Raw genomic sequence first — 18277 nt, 5'->3', positions numbered from 1 at the left:
AAGGGCGATAGTCCCAGTTCAAATCACAGAGGCATATATGATTCAAAGATTTTCAAGATTTCTCTGTCTAGGTTTGGTTTCTGTTGTTTTATATAAGACTATACCACCTATTTAAAGATACCTTGTAAAGTAATTTAATTTTAAAACCAACCACATTTTATTATTTTATTTTATTATTATTATATATTTTTTTGGAGGTACTGGGTCTAGGAACTGAACCCAGGACCTCATATGTGGGAAGCCGGCACTCAACCACTGAGCTACACCCACTCCCCTCAACCACGTTTTGAATGTATCATATTCCATCATAGAGATACATCTAAACTGAAAAATAAGATCTAATGACGCAGAGGAAGTTGTTTGACTCTTCTTTTTGTGCTTTTTTTTTTAATCTAAAATTCATTGTATTGTAAAGTTGACATTGTTCTGTAATTTTGGATTTCCTGAGTAAAGATTACTTTTTCTTTACCTTATTTTATCAATATATTATGCTCTTAATAACAAAAATGAGTACTTTCATGCCCCCTCCCCCACTCTTTTTCCATTTACCAGAGGGACGCATTCATTTATTCAACTAATATTTATTGAGATCCTACCACATGCCAGGAACTGGGGATGTATCAGTGAACATGGAGCTTATACACCAGTTGCTCTGTCTAAAAATCTTGGTGTCCTCCTTGACTTGATCTTTTTTTGTATGCATATCCAATCTACCAGCAAACCTTCTTGACTCTATCTACACAATACATCCAGAATCTTTCTACTTCTCCCACCTACATTCCCGTTTCTGTTTCAAATCACTATCATTTTTTCAGGCCTTTTTTCAGATGTCACTTTCTCAGGAAGACCTTGCCTGACCATCTTTGAAAAGTTCAGCCCCCTACCATTCCAGCACGCTCTACCTTCATTATCTGTTTTGTTTTTCTTCACAGTATTACCAACATCTGCTGTACTTTATATTTTACTTTTTAAATTTGTTTATGGCCTATTTCTGCTCACTAACATGTAAGTTCTATGAAGGCAGGAGTTTTGTTTTTTGTTTACTGCTTTAACCTCAATGTCTCGATTGGTATCTGGTACATATTGGGCTCCCAATAAATATTTGTTGAATGAATGAATGAGTGGCAAAGTTAGAAAAACAAATTTAAAATACCAGATAATGATAAGTGCTATAACATTTCCAACTCTTTTAGCTCTTCTAGGATTTACCTCCACATGTGTAAGTAGCATGCTATAGACTGCCATTTTTTTATTTCTCCATTTTAGAAATTATTGATTTTCCTCTATAGATAACGTACATTTCCCTCCCCTTCCTACCAGTTTAGTTATTTCTTTATCTACAGTATTATGACTATATAAATATTGTTCACATCTAAGCCCCATAGTGTGCTTCACAACACCATTATTCTAAAATAATCTTTATTGGATCACCTATATCTGGATTCAGGGCCTTCAGTTTTCTTGATCTATTACCTCATTATGTTGGACCACATCCTTTAGTAACTTCCTGAGAAAAAAAACAGTAAGTAAAATTTTTGTACTATCCATGTCTGAAAAATCTTTATTCTACCCATATTCTTGATTATTACTATTATAATTATTATTACTATTATTTAGCTAGATACAGAATTGTAGGTTGAAATAATTTTGAAATTTCTGAAGGCATTATTTCCAGTATTGCTTTTTAAGTATGATGTGTATGGTATCCTTTTTCTATCTGGAAACTTTCTGGGTCATCCCTTTTACCCCTGTATTTGTTTGTTTTTATAATTTCACCATGATGAACTTAGTGTGTGTGCAATTTTTTCAGTCCATGGCCCCAGAAAATGGGTGGGATCTTAAAATCCGTAAATTCTGGAAACTTGTCTTCAGTTCTGGGATGTCTTCTTGTGTTATTTATAATTTTCTTCTCTCTCTCACATTTTTATAAAGATCTAATATTGGACCTTTTGAATTGGTCCTTTCTTATCTTTTCTGTTCCCATTTATATTTTTATTCTACTTTCTGGAAAGTTTCTTCAATTTGTCCTTCCAATTATTCTATTCATTTTTAAGTCTACTTGTCTTTTTTTTAGTTTATTTGAGCTCTTTTCCTAAGGGATGGATGTACATGTTTCATAAATGTAGTATCTTCTATTTCATGGATGTGGTATCTTATTTTAGCTCTCTAAAGACATTTAGTACATTTTGATTTTATAGTTTCTTGAGCTTCCTGCATTGCCTCTGTTTCCTCAGATTTACTTTTCTGTTTGCTGGTTGGTTGATTTGGTTCTCTGCCTTCTATATTAGAGGCTGTCCTCTAGTGTCTGGTGATTCTTGACTCTACTCCTATTTAAGGGTGAGACTTCAAAACCCAGTGTTTAGAAGCTCTTTCTGATTGCATGGGTGTTGGGACTTTTGAGTGGTAGGCCTCAGTGGGTGATAATTCAGGGACCTGGTTGTTTCACTGGGGATTTCAAACTGTCAGTATCTCTAGGTCTCTTCCTCTGGGCTAGATCTTCTGCTGGGTTTGGTGCAGCCACTGGGCTGAACAGGTTGGGAAGGTGATTTAGCAAGCTGGCAACTCCTCATACACATTTCCACTAATCTCCTTGTTTTCAACCCTGCTCCACAGTTCTGCCTTCAGAAATACCAGATTCCTTCAATTCTTTAGCTTTTTCAGGATCAGGGAAAAGATTTCCTAAGTCCTTACTCATTAGTGGTATACTCAGGTGAATCACAATAGTAGCTTTGGTGCTGAAAATTAACAATTCTTAATCAGGTGAATTCCTTTTTTTCCTCAACTTTCTTTATTAGATATTTTTATTATATAAAAGTACAGTGTTCATATTGTAACATTTGAAATAATTTTAAAATGTGTAAAAGAAAGATTAATCTCCTGATTGTTCCTCCATTCCTACCCCCTGAAGTAACTTGTATTAACTGATAGTCATGCATCTTTCTAATAACTTTCTCACTGTTCATATACATACAAAGACACTTCATTTGTTTCTTAAAATAAAAAGAACTCATACTCTACACATTCTGTGGCTTAGTTATTTAATATATTATAGACATCCCTCCAGGTTACTAGAAATAACACTAACATTCTTTTTAATAAGCAAAAATTATTTCATAGTATGCTTATACCATACTCTACTATACTACTCCAGTGTTGTTTACAGTTTTGAGGTTTTGTTTTGTATTACTTTTTTTTTTAATTTATTGAAATATATCACTCATACATAAACATACATAAACAATAAGAGTATAATAGTTGTGAACTTACAAAGCAAACATATATAACATCAAACAAACATATGTAACATCTCACCCTACCACCAATAACTTGCATTGTTTTTAAACCTTTTTAACTAATAATTAAAGAGCATTGTTAAAATATTACTACTAAACAAAGTATTTTTACCCTAACCAATCCTATTATTATTATCTTTATATCATTTATATATGAGCATACATAAACAATTAAGTGTATAGTAAAAGTTGTGAATTTACAAAGCAAACATGCATAACATCATACAGGGGTCCCATACATCAACCCTCCACCAACACCTTGCATTGTCATGAGACGTTTGTTACAAATTATGAAAAAATATTGTCAAAATCTTAACTACTAATCATAGTCCTTATCTTATATTTGGTGTGCTTTTTCTCCAACCCACCCTATTATTATTTTTTAAATATATTTTTTATGATAGAAGAATCACGCACATGTGCAGAATTCCCAAACAACACCCCTCCATCAACACACCACAATGTGGTGTGTCATTTGCTGCAGATAAAATACTATCGTCTGATTGTTACCATGTCCATAGTGTACATTTGGTTCACATTTTCCATACTGCCTCAGTATTAACACAGTACATCTTTCGCATTGATGCAAGAATATTATATTATTACTACTGGCCACAGTGCATAGGTCACTCCAGCTGTATTTTTCCCATGCTTCTCCACATTCCCAACACCCTGCAGAAGTGTTATACATATGTTGTAGCTAACAAAGGACATTCTTGCATCTGTACCCATTAACCACAATTCTCATCCACCTCTTGGTTTACTGTGCTATCCACTTCCTAGATTATTCTCTAGCATTCTGTCAATTGGCATTTATATAACTAGACTACCATTTTCAGTCACATCCCCATTTATAAACTAGCTGTTACTCACTGTGTGTTACCATCCACTCTGTACACTTCTGTACCTTTACAGTAAAGCTAATTAAAACTTCTATATACATGAAACATTAGTAGTCCACTCAGTCCTTCTCTTATCCCCTTTAAGAATCCATCACGTGCCACCAGGTCTTGAAGATATTTTCCTATAATTTCTTCTAGAAGTTTTATGGTTCTTTTATTTTTAGTTTTTTTATTCATTTTGAGTTAATTTTTGGATAAGGTGTGAGATAGGGGTCCTCTTTCCTTCTTTCAGCTATGGATGTCCAATTCTTACAGCACCTTTTTGTTGAATGAATTGTTCTGTTCGAACTGTGTGACTTTGACAGCCTAGTCAAAAATCACTTGACCATACCTGTGAGAGTCTGTTTCTGAACCATAAATTTGGTTCCATTGGTCTACTGTGTCTGTCTTTAGGCTAGTACCATGCTGTTTTTACCACTATAGGTAGGTATTATGATTTAAAGTCTGGAGATGAGGGTTCACTCCCAAAAAAAAAAAAAAAAAACATTTTTATGATGTTTCTGGCTATTCAGGTCCCCTTACTCTTCCAAATAAATTTAATGATTGTGTTTTCAATTTTTTCTTTAATATTGGTGGAATTTTTATTGTTATTGCATTAAATCTGTATATCAATTTGAGTAGAATTGACATCTTGATGATATTTAGTCTTCCAGTCCATGAGCATGGAATGTTCTTCCAGTTATTTAGGGCTTTTTTGATTTGTTTTAGCATTGAGTTGCAGTTTTCTGAATACAAGTGCTTTACATCATTGGTTAAGTTTATTCCTATTTGCGTTTTATATGTCATATTTTATTTTCATCACTCTTTTGACACTTTTAGTTACTTTTATTAATATAATCTTCATTTCTAGACTCTCTTCCAGGCCCCTCTCTCCTGTCTTTTCAAGCTCTAACACACCCTTTAGTATTTCCTGAAAATCTGGTCTCTTGCTTAGAAATTCAGTTTCTGTTTATCTGTGAATATTCTAATTTTGCCCTCATTTTTGAAAGACAGTCTTGTTGGATATAAGATTCTTAGCTGAAGTTTTTCTCTTTGTAGTATCTTAAATATATCAGACCACTGTCTTATTGCCTCCATGGTTTCTGGTGAGAAATCAGCACTTAAACTTATTGGATAAGATTATTGCATTGCTCTTCTCTTGCTACTCTCAGAATTCTCTCTTTGTCTTTCGGCCTTTGATATTCTGACAAGTATGTGTCTTGGAGTTAGTCTATTTGGATTTTTTCAGATGGGAGTACATTGTGCTTCTTGGACATGGATATCTATGTCCTTCAATAGGGTTGGGAAATTTTCTACCATTATTTCTTCAGATATTCTTTCTGTCCCTTTTCCTTTCTCTTCTCCTGCTGGGACACCCATGACATGTATGTTTGCATGCCTTTTGCTGTTATTTAGTTCCCTGAGACCTTGTTCAATTTTTTCCATTCTTTTCTTCATCTGTTCTTTTGTATGTTTGCTTTCAGAGGCCATTTCTTCAAGTTCACCAATCCTTTCTTCTTCCTCCTCAAATCTGCTATTATATGATTCCAGTGTTTTTAAAATTTCATTGATTGCCCCTTTCATTCCCATAAGATCTGCTGTTTTTCTATGTATGCTTTCAAATTCTTCTTTGTGCTCATTCAATGTCTTCTTAATATCCTTAATCTCTTTAGCCATCTCATTGAATTTATTAAGATTTGTTTGAACATCTATAATTAGTTGTCTCAACTCCTTTATGTCATCTGGAGACTTATCTTGTTCCTTTAACTGGGCCAGAGCTTCCGGTTTCTTGATGTGGATTGTAATTTTTTGTTGGTGTCTTCACATCTGACTTCCTAGAGTATTTATTCTGGGTGCAGTGTTTCTCTTTAGTTTAGGGCTTCCTATCCATTCTCCCTTGCTGGTTGTGCAGTAGGAGCCAAGCATGTAGTTGGTGCTGTAAGCTGTGGGGGCTCAAGCTGCCCTCATTGCACCAGGGACCAGTGAAGCTTCTTCCAACTTTCTCCTTTGCCAGGGATAGGGACAGAGTCACAGCTGTGTGGAATAATCGAAGTGCAGGCCTAGACTGTAGTTGCCCAGAGAGACTGATGAAGCTTCACATCCCTTTCTCCCCTACCTGGGGCAGGAATGGAGCTGCAGGTGTGGGCAGCCATCTACACAGTGTGGGTCCAAGGTGACCGCAGTTGGCCTGGTAGACTTCTGATTTTCAGTCCATTCCAGCCAGAGTTATGTGCAGTTACCAGTATAGGCTGGTGCAGGGCTCCTCAGGTTCCTCCCCACCAGAGGCAGGGCCGAAGCCTAGGCAGGCTGCAGGCTGATCTACATGAAAGAAACTGGTTCCTGCAGACACTGAGAGTTTCAGTCAGCCCAGCTTCCCCTCAGGCTGGGGGCAGAGTCAGAATGGCAGCTACTGGCCTCTTTCTGACTTGGGCTGATTCACACCCCTGCTGTTCCCAAGATTATATCTTAGCCAGCCAAGTCTACCAATCAGTAGCCGAAATCAGCAGCCAACTGCCTCCTCCTCCCGTTTCTGGGAAATGGAGCTTCCAATTTCAGCCACAGAATAGCTCCTGGGGCAGCTCATGTCGCCAGAGTGGGATTGTCACTGGCCTTCGTGGGTTGGACGTTAATTTCCTGGAGAGACTGACACAGGTGGCACTGGGGCCTAGGCTAGAGCGGCAATCTGATCTGGATGGAAAGAAGCCGGTCCCCACCACCGGTGGGATTTTCAGTCCGCCCCACTTCCCCTCGTGCCAGGCACTGAGTTAAGATGGCGGCTTCCAGCCTCTTTCTGACTTGGTCAGGTTCAAACTTTAGCTGTTCCCAGGATTATACTGTAGCCCACTGAATTTTCTTATCAGTAGCTGAAATTGGTGCCCAACTGTCTCTTCCCTCCCCATTTTGGGAAAGTGGAGCTTTCGATTCCAGCTGCAAAACAGCTCCCAAGACAGCTTGTACCTCCAGTGGAGGATGGGCACTGGCCTCTGTGGCTTGGAGCGCTCTACTTACGAGTCTTCTCTGCAGATGGGCACTCTTCTCCTTCCACTCCTTCAAGGAAGTTGCAGGATGTTCTTCTGGTCTCCTGGAGCCCCCAAACAGGTGCTTCAGCTAGCTCCAGAGAGCTCTGGGTGTTTGCTAACTGCCCTGTAGCAGAAGCTGACTCTAGGAGCTCCTTACTCCACCACCATCTTGCTGGTTCTCTCTGTATTACTTTTTGAAACAATACTTCAATAAATATCCTTCTGTATATCTCCTTACATACTTTCTTTTCTTCTTAGCCCTCACAAATCTTGAAATTTCACTTTTGCGTCATTTGGCATTTGCTTAGAGTACTCCCACTAGCGTTTCCCTCCAGTAGAATACATGTTGGTCTATTCTCTGAGCCTTGCCTGTCCAAAAATGTGTTCATGCAGCCCCCAGATAGATCAGGCTATTAGAGACTCTTAAGCAGTGGCATACCAGACGGTGGTGAATGGCCTGGCAGTTTCTCCTCTTAGGGGCTGGGCATCATACCAGCTGCTCATAGGTCTCCCTAGCTGTGAATAGCAGGCCTTTCCCAGCTGCAAAGACTGGTAGCAGGATCGGTCCATCATTATAAACCCTGTACATGCACAGTCTTCTACTGTCTGGGCTCCTCAGGAGGCAATGAAACCCAGGCTTGAAGAAAAACCTAGTCTTCCTTGCCTTCAGTTCCCTGGTTGTCCTTGCTTGAGAATGAAGCCCCCCACCTGGCTTTCTTGCCAGGAGATCTCAAGAGAACTTGGGACCTCAGGGGGACCCTCCCCAGCATTGTTTTTAAAATGTTTCTGACGTTGTCACAATTGCTCAACGGTATTTTATTTCCTGTTGCCTTTTATAATATCAATATCTGAAGCTCTCCCCTGCGTGTTCTGTATCAGGATGCTGACCTGTCCTCTAACTAGGACTTTAATATCCAGGGAGATAAGTCTACAGAGAGTTAATAGTCCTGAAGGGAGAGCAAGAAGGAAGTAACTCAGATGCTTAAACAGAACATCAGGAAACGGACTTGGCCCAATGGGTAGGGTGTCCGCCTACCGCATGGGAGGTCCGCAGTTCAAACCCTGGGCCTGCTGGACCCGTATGGAGCCGGCCCATGTGCAGTGCTGATGCGCGCAAGGAGTGCTGTGCCACTCAGGGGCATCCCCCGCGTAGGAGAGCCCCACACGCAGGGAATGCACCCTGTAAGGAGAGCCGCCCAGCGCAAATGAAAATGCAGGCTGCCCAGGAATGGTGCCACAAACACGGAGAGCTGACGCAGCAAGATGACGTAACAAAAAGAAACACAGGTTCCCAGTGCTGCTGATAAGGATATAAATGGTCACAGAACACAGCGAATGGACACAGAGCAGACAACCGGGGTGGGTGGGTGGGGGATAATAAATAAATAAATAAACAGAACATCAGAGTAGTCAACATGGGAGAGATTATACTCTACAAAGAGTGACTTCTTCCCTTCAGTAGGTGATGTTTAATCTGTGACCTTCATCAACTGGCTAGGAAATTCAGCCTAATGTTGGGTATGTGTCCCAAAACCTGCCTAATTTGTTCTCAAATGGAATTTTGGAACATAGTCTCTTATTAAATTGAGGGTGGTTGTATGGAGTTTATTTACGAATATTTTGAGATATTTTACACTTTTTTAAAATTCCCTATTTCCCTCTCAACAGTTTTTCCTGATTAAGGTTATTTAGTAGCTGGCCTCTTGTAAAAACATTTTAAGAAGCTTTTATTATCTGTAATTTGTCTGTTAGTGTATTATTTCATGGGTTATTTTGATAAAACATTCATGGGTAGCAGTGTACTGCCTTGCACAAAAGGATTTCAGAGGATAGCAGTGGGGATGGAGTGGTTATTGAGGACCAGTAGAGAAAGGATAAATAGAAAAATGAGAAAGTGACTTGGGAAATAAATAATCTGTTCTTTTTTTTTCTTCTTTTTAACATTTTCCTGCCCAGTGCTTTTCAAGATGATGTTGCTCAACTTAGATTATCCCACATTGAATCTACTTTTAAGGGTATGATGGATCCATGTAGTATAATCTTAAATGCCAGTTTAATTCTCTTCTCTTTCCCCCTTGCAGCATTGCTATGGCAACAAAAGAAAATATGACTTCACAGAGAGGAATGTTAAAATCAATTCAGAGCAAAATGAACACTTTGGCCAGTATCCTTTTCGAAAGTTTGAACTACTTTGTTTTCAGGGCGGGAAGGATAGTAGTGTGTTTATTGTGCACTTTTTTTTTGGCAGTTCACAGTCATCAGTAGCAGTGGAGGCCATCAGTAAAAGTATGTAATAGGAATATACCCTGTATTCCTACTTTGTTTGAGTAAGTTTGTGCTATTTAGTACCTTTTCTAAAATATTGTAAACCAGAGGTTTAATACTATGTTACAGAATAGTAGATTTAGAACCAATTATAAATAAGAACTTTAAATTATTCACATAATTACTTTACATATGAAAACCTCTTGAATCCATGTCAGAACTCCACAGTATACATTCATTTTACTTAAACTTCATAAGTACTGCTTTTTTATTTTTCCATTTGAGAGAGTAAGTCAGTGACAGATGGCTGGAAGGGGAAGAAAGGAGACGGCCATAAAAGTAGATGAGTTGTAACTGCTATTAGAATATTTTCATTATGACTCAGTATGTACAAGCTGAATTGTAGGATATATTCTTTACTTGTTTACTGTGACCTCTACCTTTTTAATTCCTCTGTTTCCCCATTTAAATTAGAGTAAAGTACTTCCAGGAAACCCAGTGAGGAAATGAGCTCAGAGAAGTAGCTTGGCCTCGGGCCATAGCTAATAAATAGTAAATTGGGGGTTCAAATTTTAAGTCCTCATTGCTTTTTCCATGAAGTCATGCTGTGTTTCTTAAACTATGAACTTGATTACCAGCAAGAGCAAAAACTACTTGGTAATTATGAAAGAGTTTATATTTAGCTGAAACTTTGAAATAGAGATGTTTAAATAATATTTAAAACACTGACTGAAGCCTTTCCCAATTTTCTTTTAGAATTTGTCACCACCCCTCTTTTTGCCCTCCACTCCCCCTACCAGATCATAAATCCTCTTAGGGTAAAGCAGGTTGCAGAACTTAGCATAGTACCTGGTAAAAATCAGCCACTTGAAAATTTCAGTTGTTCAAGAGTGTGCTCAAAAAAAATCAAGCAATATAGGCTTGAGTTAGGCTCCCTAAGAGGCAGTGTCAGAAAACTAATTCAGACTGACAAAGGGGAAAAAGGAGGAAATCAATTTGTTTATAAACTGTAAAATCCAAAGGTAGAATCTGGCTTGAGTTGTGGCTTGATTCAGGGCCTCAGATTTTTATCAAGACTCTGCCTTTCCTTTCTCTTGCCTACCCCATCTCTTATCTCTGCTTTCCTCTGAGTTGTCCACGTTGTTAGGTGGGCTTCCTCCTCATGGTGATAGAGATGGCTGAGCTGCCAGCTCAGAAATCTTCATGGGAAAAGGGTGTCTTTAATAACAGCTGTGGCAGAAGTACCAAAGAGGATTATGGTTGTCCCAGCTTGAGTCAATGGCCGTTCCTTACCCAGTCACTGTGACCAAGAAGAGGGTATATTCTTACTGGCCAGTACTGAGTTTGTATGTATACCTGAGGTTAGCCTCACCCTATTAAATGGATGGAACTAAATTATTGTAGAAGGGGGGTGGGGGGTGGGAAGAAGTGGTTCCCTAAAAGTAAATTGGACAAATGAGATGTTATAGACAGGGTTTCCTAGTACCAAAAATCTATATCCCACCAGGGGAATTTGTTTATCCTTCTTTTACTCAGCAAGAAATGATGATTTGCTCTGTAGGAGATTTTTACATTGTAAAATTTTTACCCAGTATTTCCTTCCTGTTCCTCTACATTTTTAAAACTGCTTCTGCAAATTGTTCTGTTTTGTTTTTTTTTTTTCACTAATTTATTTTAAAAACACATTAATGCCTATGATATATATGTTAGGCTCTATTTTAGATATCGGATAATTCAGTATTAGAAGAAGACATAGTCCTAATACCATATATAGAAGATATAAGTACACAAATATATATAGTCCTTGGTGAGTGTCATTTCATTACAAGAAGCAGCAGCAAAGGTCCAAAGGAAATGGGAATTATTCCATCTCTTCTAGTACCTAGATGGGTTTTGTCATTATTACCATTATAGTTATTAACAAAGAAGATGCACCTGCAGGTGTTTTATCCCAGAAATACAAAATAATATAGGAAGCACAAGCATGTGCTCTGATCTACAGCATACAAACAAGTATAAGTATGAAGATACTATGAAATAAGTTAAATGCAATTGTGACAGCTATAAAACTTCTAAAATTAAGAATTTGATATCCTTTTTTATTTTCCCCCAAATAGGAAACTAGAGCATTCAACCCATTTTCCTGCCTGTCTACTGCTGTGAAATAAAACAAAAATTTTAAATAATTCACCAGTGGCAATTATACAGACCCTAGAGTTGGTACCCATAATTTGCCTGAATCCAAGGGGGATTATCACTCTGTGAAGCTGAGGATCAGGTATTTATTTAATACCCTTCAGGCAAAACTCCCGTCTCTTAAAAGAGGGTAGAAAGGGGACTAGAAAAAGGAAAAGGGGAAAGATAGACCAGGGTGGCAAAGGTAGTGGTTGGCCATGTCTGTGTCTTCCAATCCCACAGGGTCACTCTGTTCCTGGCTGCACTGGCTCCCATCGTGGCCTGAAGTCCAGCAGTCATATTCAGTACATGTTAGCTGTCATCATAATTATTTTCTTCTCCCTCTCTATTAATATGTTTTTATTATTTGTTCTTGTTTGTATTCCACACACAAGACTGGAAGACTTGAATTTAGAATCTTGAGCAATAGGGCAAGCCCATTTTTGGCATGTGTGTTTGCTCCAGCCTCACATAGTATGTTTTTTTCTCCTTTATTTCTTCTTATCACTTACTGTTTTTGGATTCCACTGATCTCTATTTTTGTGATTTCTGTGACTTCTCCCTAAAGAGACTTCTTCCACATATGACCTTAATAAAGATTTTCCAAAGATCGTTTTCCTGCCGTGAACAGCCTGATACAGCGGATCAACCTTAGGAAGCGGCGAGACTCACTCATCCTGGGTAGTGTTATTGGTATCTGTACCATCCTATTGCTACTGTATGCTTTCCATTGATGGAATATTTCCAGGGACTCTTGACAACCACTGCTTTCATGCCCTGATCTGGAATAAGGAAAAGAGGAAGGCAGAAGATGATTGTCATGATAATTAGCCTGACCAGCAAGATTAATTTAAGACTTGTAGTGATGGATTCTGTGACATGTTCAAGTTGAGCTGAAGCCACAGTTTTTCTGTGCTGTTTTTTCTAACACATTTCTCCCTGTTTTTGGCTTAAAAAAAAAAGTTTTCAGTTGCTTTTGTCTCCCTAGAAGGTAAGTAAACCAATCAGACACAGAGGTTCTGTGCTTCAGAGATAGTGTTGAAGCCTGATGAAAACTAAGGTCTTACAGCTGGACTCTTTAGAAAACCAGGTTTCTCTGTATCCAAAGGCTGTTTTTCTTTCAGCCACCAGATCAGCTCTTATCCTTTTATTTTCCACTCGAGACAAGAAATCACAAGTCAGTTCTTGATCATCTGTGCTGTAGATTTCTACTTTGTGTCCCCAACTCTTTTGGTATTCAAAGAAAATTCCATTTTTCACAGATTCTTTGAGATGCTGACAGGTCAAACTCAGCCTTGCTGAGGTAGTCTATAAACTAAGGACAAACACTGCAAAAAAACTTTTTTTTTTAACGTTTTCTTTTTATTGTGAGCACACTGGGGTTAATTATATCGCTGTAGAAACATCAAGAATAATGGATATTTTTTTTAACAAGGCAGTCATTGTTTTGATTTTTTATTTCTTCCATTGGATATGCTATTGTAAGAAAACAAAATATCAGTTCTACCATGTCAAAAGAAACTAATAGTCAATGTTTGTCAGCGCCCCCAAACTATTCCTCATCAAGTTGGGATTAACACCAATAATGAATGAGGAGACTGCTCAGTTTTTAAAGATACCTATTCAACTGGCCACCATCCAGATAATCCCATTTGTAAATGCTCCACGATTTATAAGCAAAAGCTTGAGAACTACTGCCTGGTGTACTAGGCATTCTGTGTTCTATGAAAATCTGTTCATTCAAAACCTGTTAAGCTTTTCCAAACATTCAGAGAATGGTTTCACTATGGAATGTGCATGTGACAGAATCTGTTTCCATCTGCACCTGTCTTGTTTTACCATCCCTGGACAGTGACAAAATTTAGTTTCTCTGAATTCATTAACTTGTCTAACTGAACTACCACAAATAATTTAAAGACTTCCAGCATCTACACGTCTTACCAAGAAAGAAGGCTACTCTTCACCATTGGAATTTACTATGGTATTTAGAGTTTAGGTTTCCAACTGCCACAGGGAGTAAAAGGATATTAGTATATAGTTCTTAACTACATCACGGTGTGTAGAGCCTGTTGTTCAGATGAACTTGATATAAGGCTGATGGGTAGCTATCACCCAATGCGAATACAGAGACTGCTAAGGTTTTTCATGTCAATGTTTTACATTCTGGGTATGAAGGGCATTTGATATATATTTTTTTTAATTATGAGGTTTATTTTTCTAAATATGGGTTGATTAATCAACTAGTTGATTGGGGATGCCCTTAAAAGAAAGCTGAGTTTTCTCATTGTGAACCGTAAAGAATCAGGGAAGTATATTCATTTTACTAAATTCTCTGTTGGGATAACAAAATACTTCTCACCCCTGACACTTTGTCATCTTTGATTTTTTCAAAGGGCCTTTATCGGTGGTTGTGCCTCAGCTAGAATTTATAGGACTTTGGTTTGCTATATAGTTAGCATTTATAAAATCTGACTTATCATAAATAAAGTTATTTATTTAATTATACTACCAGTCTTTTTTACTGGTCTGATTATTTGGTGCATTCATTAAAGCTGATTGAGAGTAAAACAAGAACACAAGCTGATCTAACTTGCTGCAACTAAGCAAATAGTTTTGATGGCTGATGAGCCTTTCCATTAGAGTTATGTTTATATGAAGTAATAGAATTTTGTTATTTTCTTTATGAAAATAAAGAAACCAGTTCTTCCAAGGAAGTTGAAAAGGCTTGGTATAGATGTGGGTGTCAGGTAGTTCTGACAAACCTCCCAGTGCTGTAGCCCATTATGAGGTGTCCCAGGGACAAATGTAGGTGGACATTGCTCTTCCTTACTTCTTGTGGGTTTCTGGTTTGCATAAGAAACTCTAGAGGTGTGCCATTTACAGGAAGGGGCTCAATTTGGATCTCATGATAGCTGATTTGAACTCTCTGAGTTTCATGCATTCTTTTTTTTAACTGTCTTGGTTTTCACCCCTTTTTTTATGTCCTCCTTATAGACCAGTTGCTAGGCTCAGGGGCCAACAGTAAATTACTTATTTATATAGTCAGAGCCAGGAGATCAGAAAGAATTTTCTGTTCCTGGTACCAACCAAATGTTGCCTCTTAAAGTTATTCTCCCTTGGTGATTGTTTTATACGGTGATTTTCTTTGTGGATCGTTTTAGTAACCACTCAGAATTTTTCATTTCACCAACTAATATGAAAAACCATTGGAACAAAAGGACAGAAAATTCCAAAAGGTATATTTCTGAGATTTTGTCTTGCACATACTGATGACCTTGCCTTAGTAAAGATGTTTGGTAAATCTGTTACTCAAATTCAAGCCCACCTGTCCAGGTGCTTTATTTAGTTCATCCTTCCTGGCAATCTCCACATTCTTTTTTTATTACTATTATTAATGATGCTCAAGTACTCCCACTGTTCCTCTCCCCTTTGTATCAAAATTCACTTTTATGGAGAATGCCTTTTTCTATACTGCCCAGTACTCACATTGGGCACAGGAGTAAAACCCTGAGAATGGAGACAAGTGATAGAGCAGGCATCATGAGGGCACATTTTGTACCTGGAACCAGATAATATATTTGCTTTAGTCTTTCCTATTGGATGCTGAGTACTTCTGATCTGAATAGAAAAATATACTTATTGAGGCTTTTGATGCAAATCGATGACTTTTAGCCTCTAGGAAATTGAGGCAAATTGGATTTCCATTCCCACCGTTAACTTTCTCTTTCATTGTTAATTTCAACCTGATGAAAATGGCTTTAAAGAACTGGACTAACCTATTTGGTTTCTAATAACTAATGTTTGATCATCAGCCAAATAAGATTTTTAGGAACTGATTGAGTTTTCTAATTTGAAATATTAAGATGATGGGGATAAATGGTCATGCCTGGTGTTATACTAAATTTTGTGGCACACGCACTAAAGAACAAATGGGTACAACTACTCAGAAAATTACAATGATTGTATTCCAGTCTCCTTTTGGGTTAGTGGTTGTTTAGCCTGGTCTCCAAAAAGGTGCAGAGCTTTTCATCATGATCTTGATAAACTAGTATTATTCCTTTATAGACCTGCATACCTTAGGTTTTATAGGGGAAAAGAAAATGAGGAAGGAACAAGTGAAATTTAAGGATGTGAAAATTAAGGGCAGGAAGTGGAAGCAAAACTGAGCCATGTTCTGAGGGATCTTTTTCATTTTCTTTATACTTAAAATCTCACTTTAGTTTCAAAGTATTTGCATCCATTTCTATCCATTTAACTCTTAGGGAGGAAAATCTATTCCAATCACTTTACCATGATGGAGGATGTTTCCTCATGAAAAATGCCAATATAGATTTTTAAAAATCTATTCTTTTCCAAATGCACTTTCTAATTTTTTGCTTTTAAAATAGCTTCTTGGAACCAATTTTATTGTATTTGTACTTAATTTTTGTTCTCATCTAATGTACATTTTCTGACTGTAAGAAGCAGCTTTGTTAAGTAATTTAATAATAAATTAGAAATCTAAATGATTGTGCCCATGGTCGTTTATGTTATAATATTGGGACAGTAATCATTGAGGCAACTTGGGAATAGTGATTATGATGAAATCTTTGATGTTGGTAAGTATTTCTCATGATGTCCTAAAACCCAGAGTGAATCAATACAGTACAAGTGCCGAAAAGCTGTCACCTGTTATTTAAAAATCATCATATAAATATTCCACTAATATTTTAGTCTGAGAAGTGAAAGAGAACTTCTTATCAACTGGAAGCTTCAGGAGGATTGATGGGAATCTAAAATTGTAGAATTTAGCAAGAACAACAGTTTCTCATCCTCTTTTTAATCCCATAGATAGTGCAACCATCACCACAGTCTAATTTCAGAATATTTTCATCATCCCCAAAGAAAACCTATACCAATTAGCAGTTGTTCCCTTTCCCTTCTTCATCCTTTTATCTGACCACACTGTCCCCCCTTTCTCGGCTACCCCAGCTTTTCTCTCACATCCACTTGCATGGCTTCTAAAGTGCCACCTCTTCCTTGATGATCCTGACCTTTTTTTGGCTACCTAATCGCCTAATGGACATACATGAAATTCAACACAACTTAGGTAGCCTCCCTATTTACAGGTAATGAAACAAGCCCAGAGAGATAAGTAATTTGCTCAAAATCAGAGTAAATGGTAAAGCAAGGATTTGAACCTCGAGGGCTCTTTGATGCCAAATCTTGTGCTAATTCCACAACAACATTTAACTTCTGCTGCAAGATTAGGTGAGAAACTATAAAATAAAACTGGTATTGCCTTATTTTAAAGGTGATTTATTTAGAATCTATTTAAAGCCTTACACATTGATTATTCTCAAGGATATACTAACTGCTAGCCAAAGGACTTAACACAAAGGTCTCGCTTGTTAATTATTTCTTCACAAGGTCTAAAGCATTGATGTCATAGAAAATGTTTTTTTGAAGTTGCTTAAATTTGGACTGCCTTTTTACACCATTCTCCCTGCCCATCTCCTTGAACCCTGTAGTTTAGAACCTTAGAGTTTTTCCTAGAGAGTGCAGAGGCCAAGCCTAACAGAGCAAATCACCACAGATCCTCATTTGGTGGCACCCAAACTAAGGCGCTAGTGCTTTTCCCTTCAAAGTAGAATGGCTTTGATGGGCTTCCACCACCTTTCCTTGGAAAAGGATCTGAAGCTGTGCCCCATTAAGCCCTTCTCTGAAGTTGTACATGCCTACAAGTAAATAAAAAGGTGACTGGAGAATCTTACGGATGCCAGGGAGCTGTCTGCTATCAGGATATTTTTCTCTTGTTTTTCTAAGGCAAAAGACGTATCTTCTTCCTTCAGAAGATAAGACTTGTGGAACTGAGTGAGAACAGACAAGAATACATTTTAACCTGATGACTTCAGCTCAGTTTGGCTTGGCTAAGATTTCCTACCTCAGCAGAGCTGCTCAGTCTGCAGAGCTTTTTCCTATTATTAACCTTCTAAAGATACTCAAAAGCTAAGAAGATTGGATGCTGGAAAGTAGTTGGGAATCCCCGAGATTATTTCACTATATCCTCTTTGCTCTCCTAAAGTTTTCTTTAAGATAAATTTTATTGTTAAACTAACAAATAATCCTTTATAGAAGAAATGTGAATGGCATCCTCATTTGTCAATTTGATAATTTTCTTAAATGTTTATAAACATTATTTTGGGTCCCTTCCCTCAACCTACCCCAGTTGTGAGTATGTAGCTTTAATCTGGAGACTGGAGAGTCACATATGTACATCCCTGTCTTTTATTACTCTCCCATCAAACACATTTCCACTTGTGAACTTGGTTATTGTGCATGTTTTTATATTTCCCTTTTGCTCTTAAGAGTGTTAGCCATCCATCAGCCATGTGGGATCTAAGCCGCCTCTCGATATAGAGGTGGAATGGACATCACCATCCCAGGGTCCACAGGATGAAGGAATAAAAATGAATTAGAGTGGACTTACTGGTATTCTACTATAGAAATATTGTGGTTAGTAATGGAAGAAACTGTAGCATTGATGTGGAGAAAGTGGCCACGGTAGTTGCTGAGGGCAGGGAGAATGAAGAAAAGATGTGATGTGGGGGCATTTTGGGGACGTGGAGTTGTCCTAAATGATGTTGCAGGAACAGGTGCTGGC

General features: G+C 37.8%; 1 protein-coding gene across 2 annotated transcripts in view; it reads left to right on the top strand.

Moving 5' to 3' along the window:
- Positions 1 to 16139, top strand: part of GOSR1 (golgi SNAP receptor complex member 1) — a 58072-nt gene extending 41933 nt beyond the window's left edge. For both annotated transcript variants that reach the window (XM_004483806.5, XM_004483805.5), the window contains exons 8-9: positions 9276 to 9358; positions 12244 to 16139. In XM_004483806.5, coding sequence (XP_004483863.1) covers positions 9276 to 9358; positions 12244 to 12368 — 208 coding nt within the window. In that variant the 3' untranslated portion in view covers positions 12369 to 16139. The remainder of the gene's footprint in view (positions 1 to 9275; positions 9359 to 12243) is intronic.
- The last annotated feature ends 2138 nt before the right edge of the window (positions 16140 to 18277 follow it).

Source organism: Dasypus novemcinctus, chromosome 21 (assembly GCF_030445035.2).
Source record: "Dasypus novemcinctus isolate mDasNov1 chromosome 21, mDasNov1.1.hap2, whole genome shotgun sequence".
Taxonomy (NCBI): domain Eukaryota; kingdom Metazoa; phylum Chordata; class Mammalia; order Cingulata; family Dasypodidae; genus Dasypus; species Dasypus novemcinctus.
Note: the sequence above shows the minus strand (reverse complement) of the source record. Positions and strands in the feature narration are given on the sequence as shown.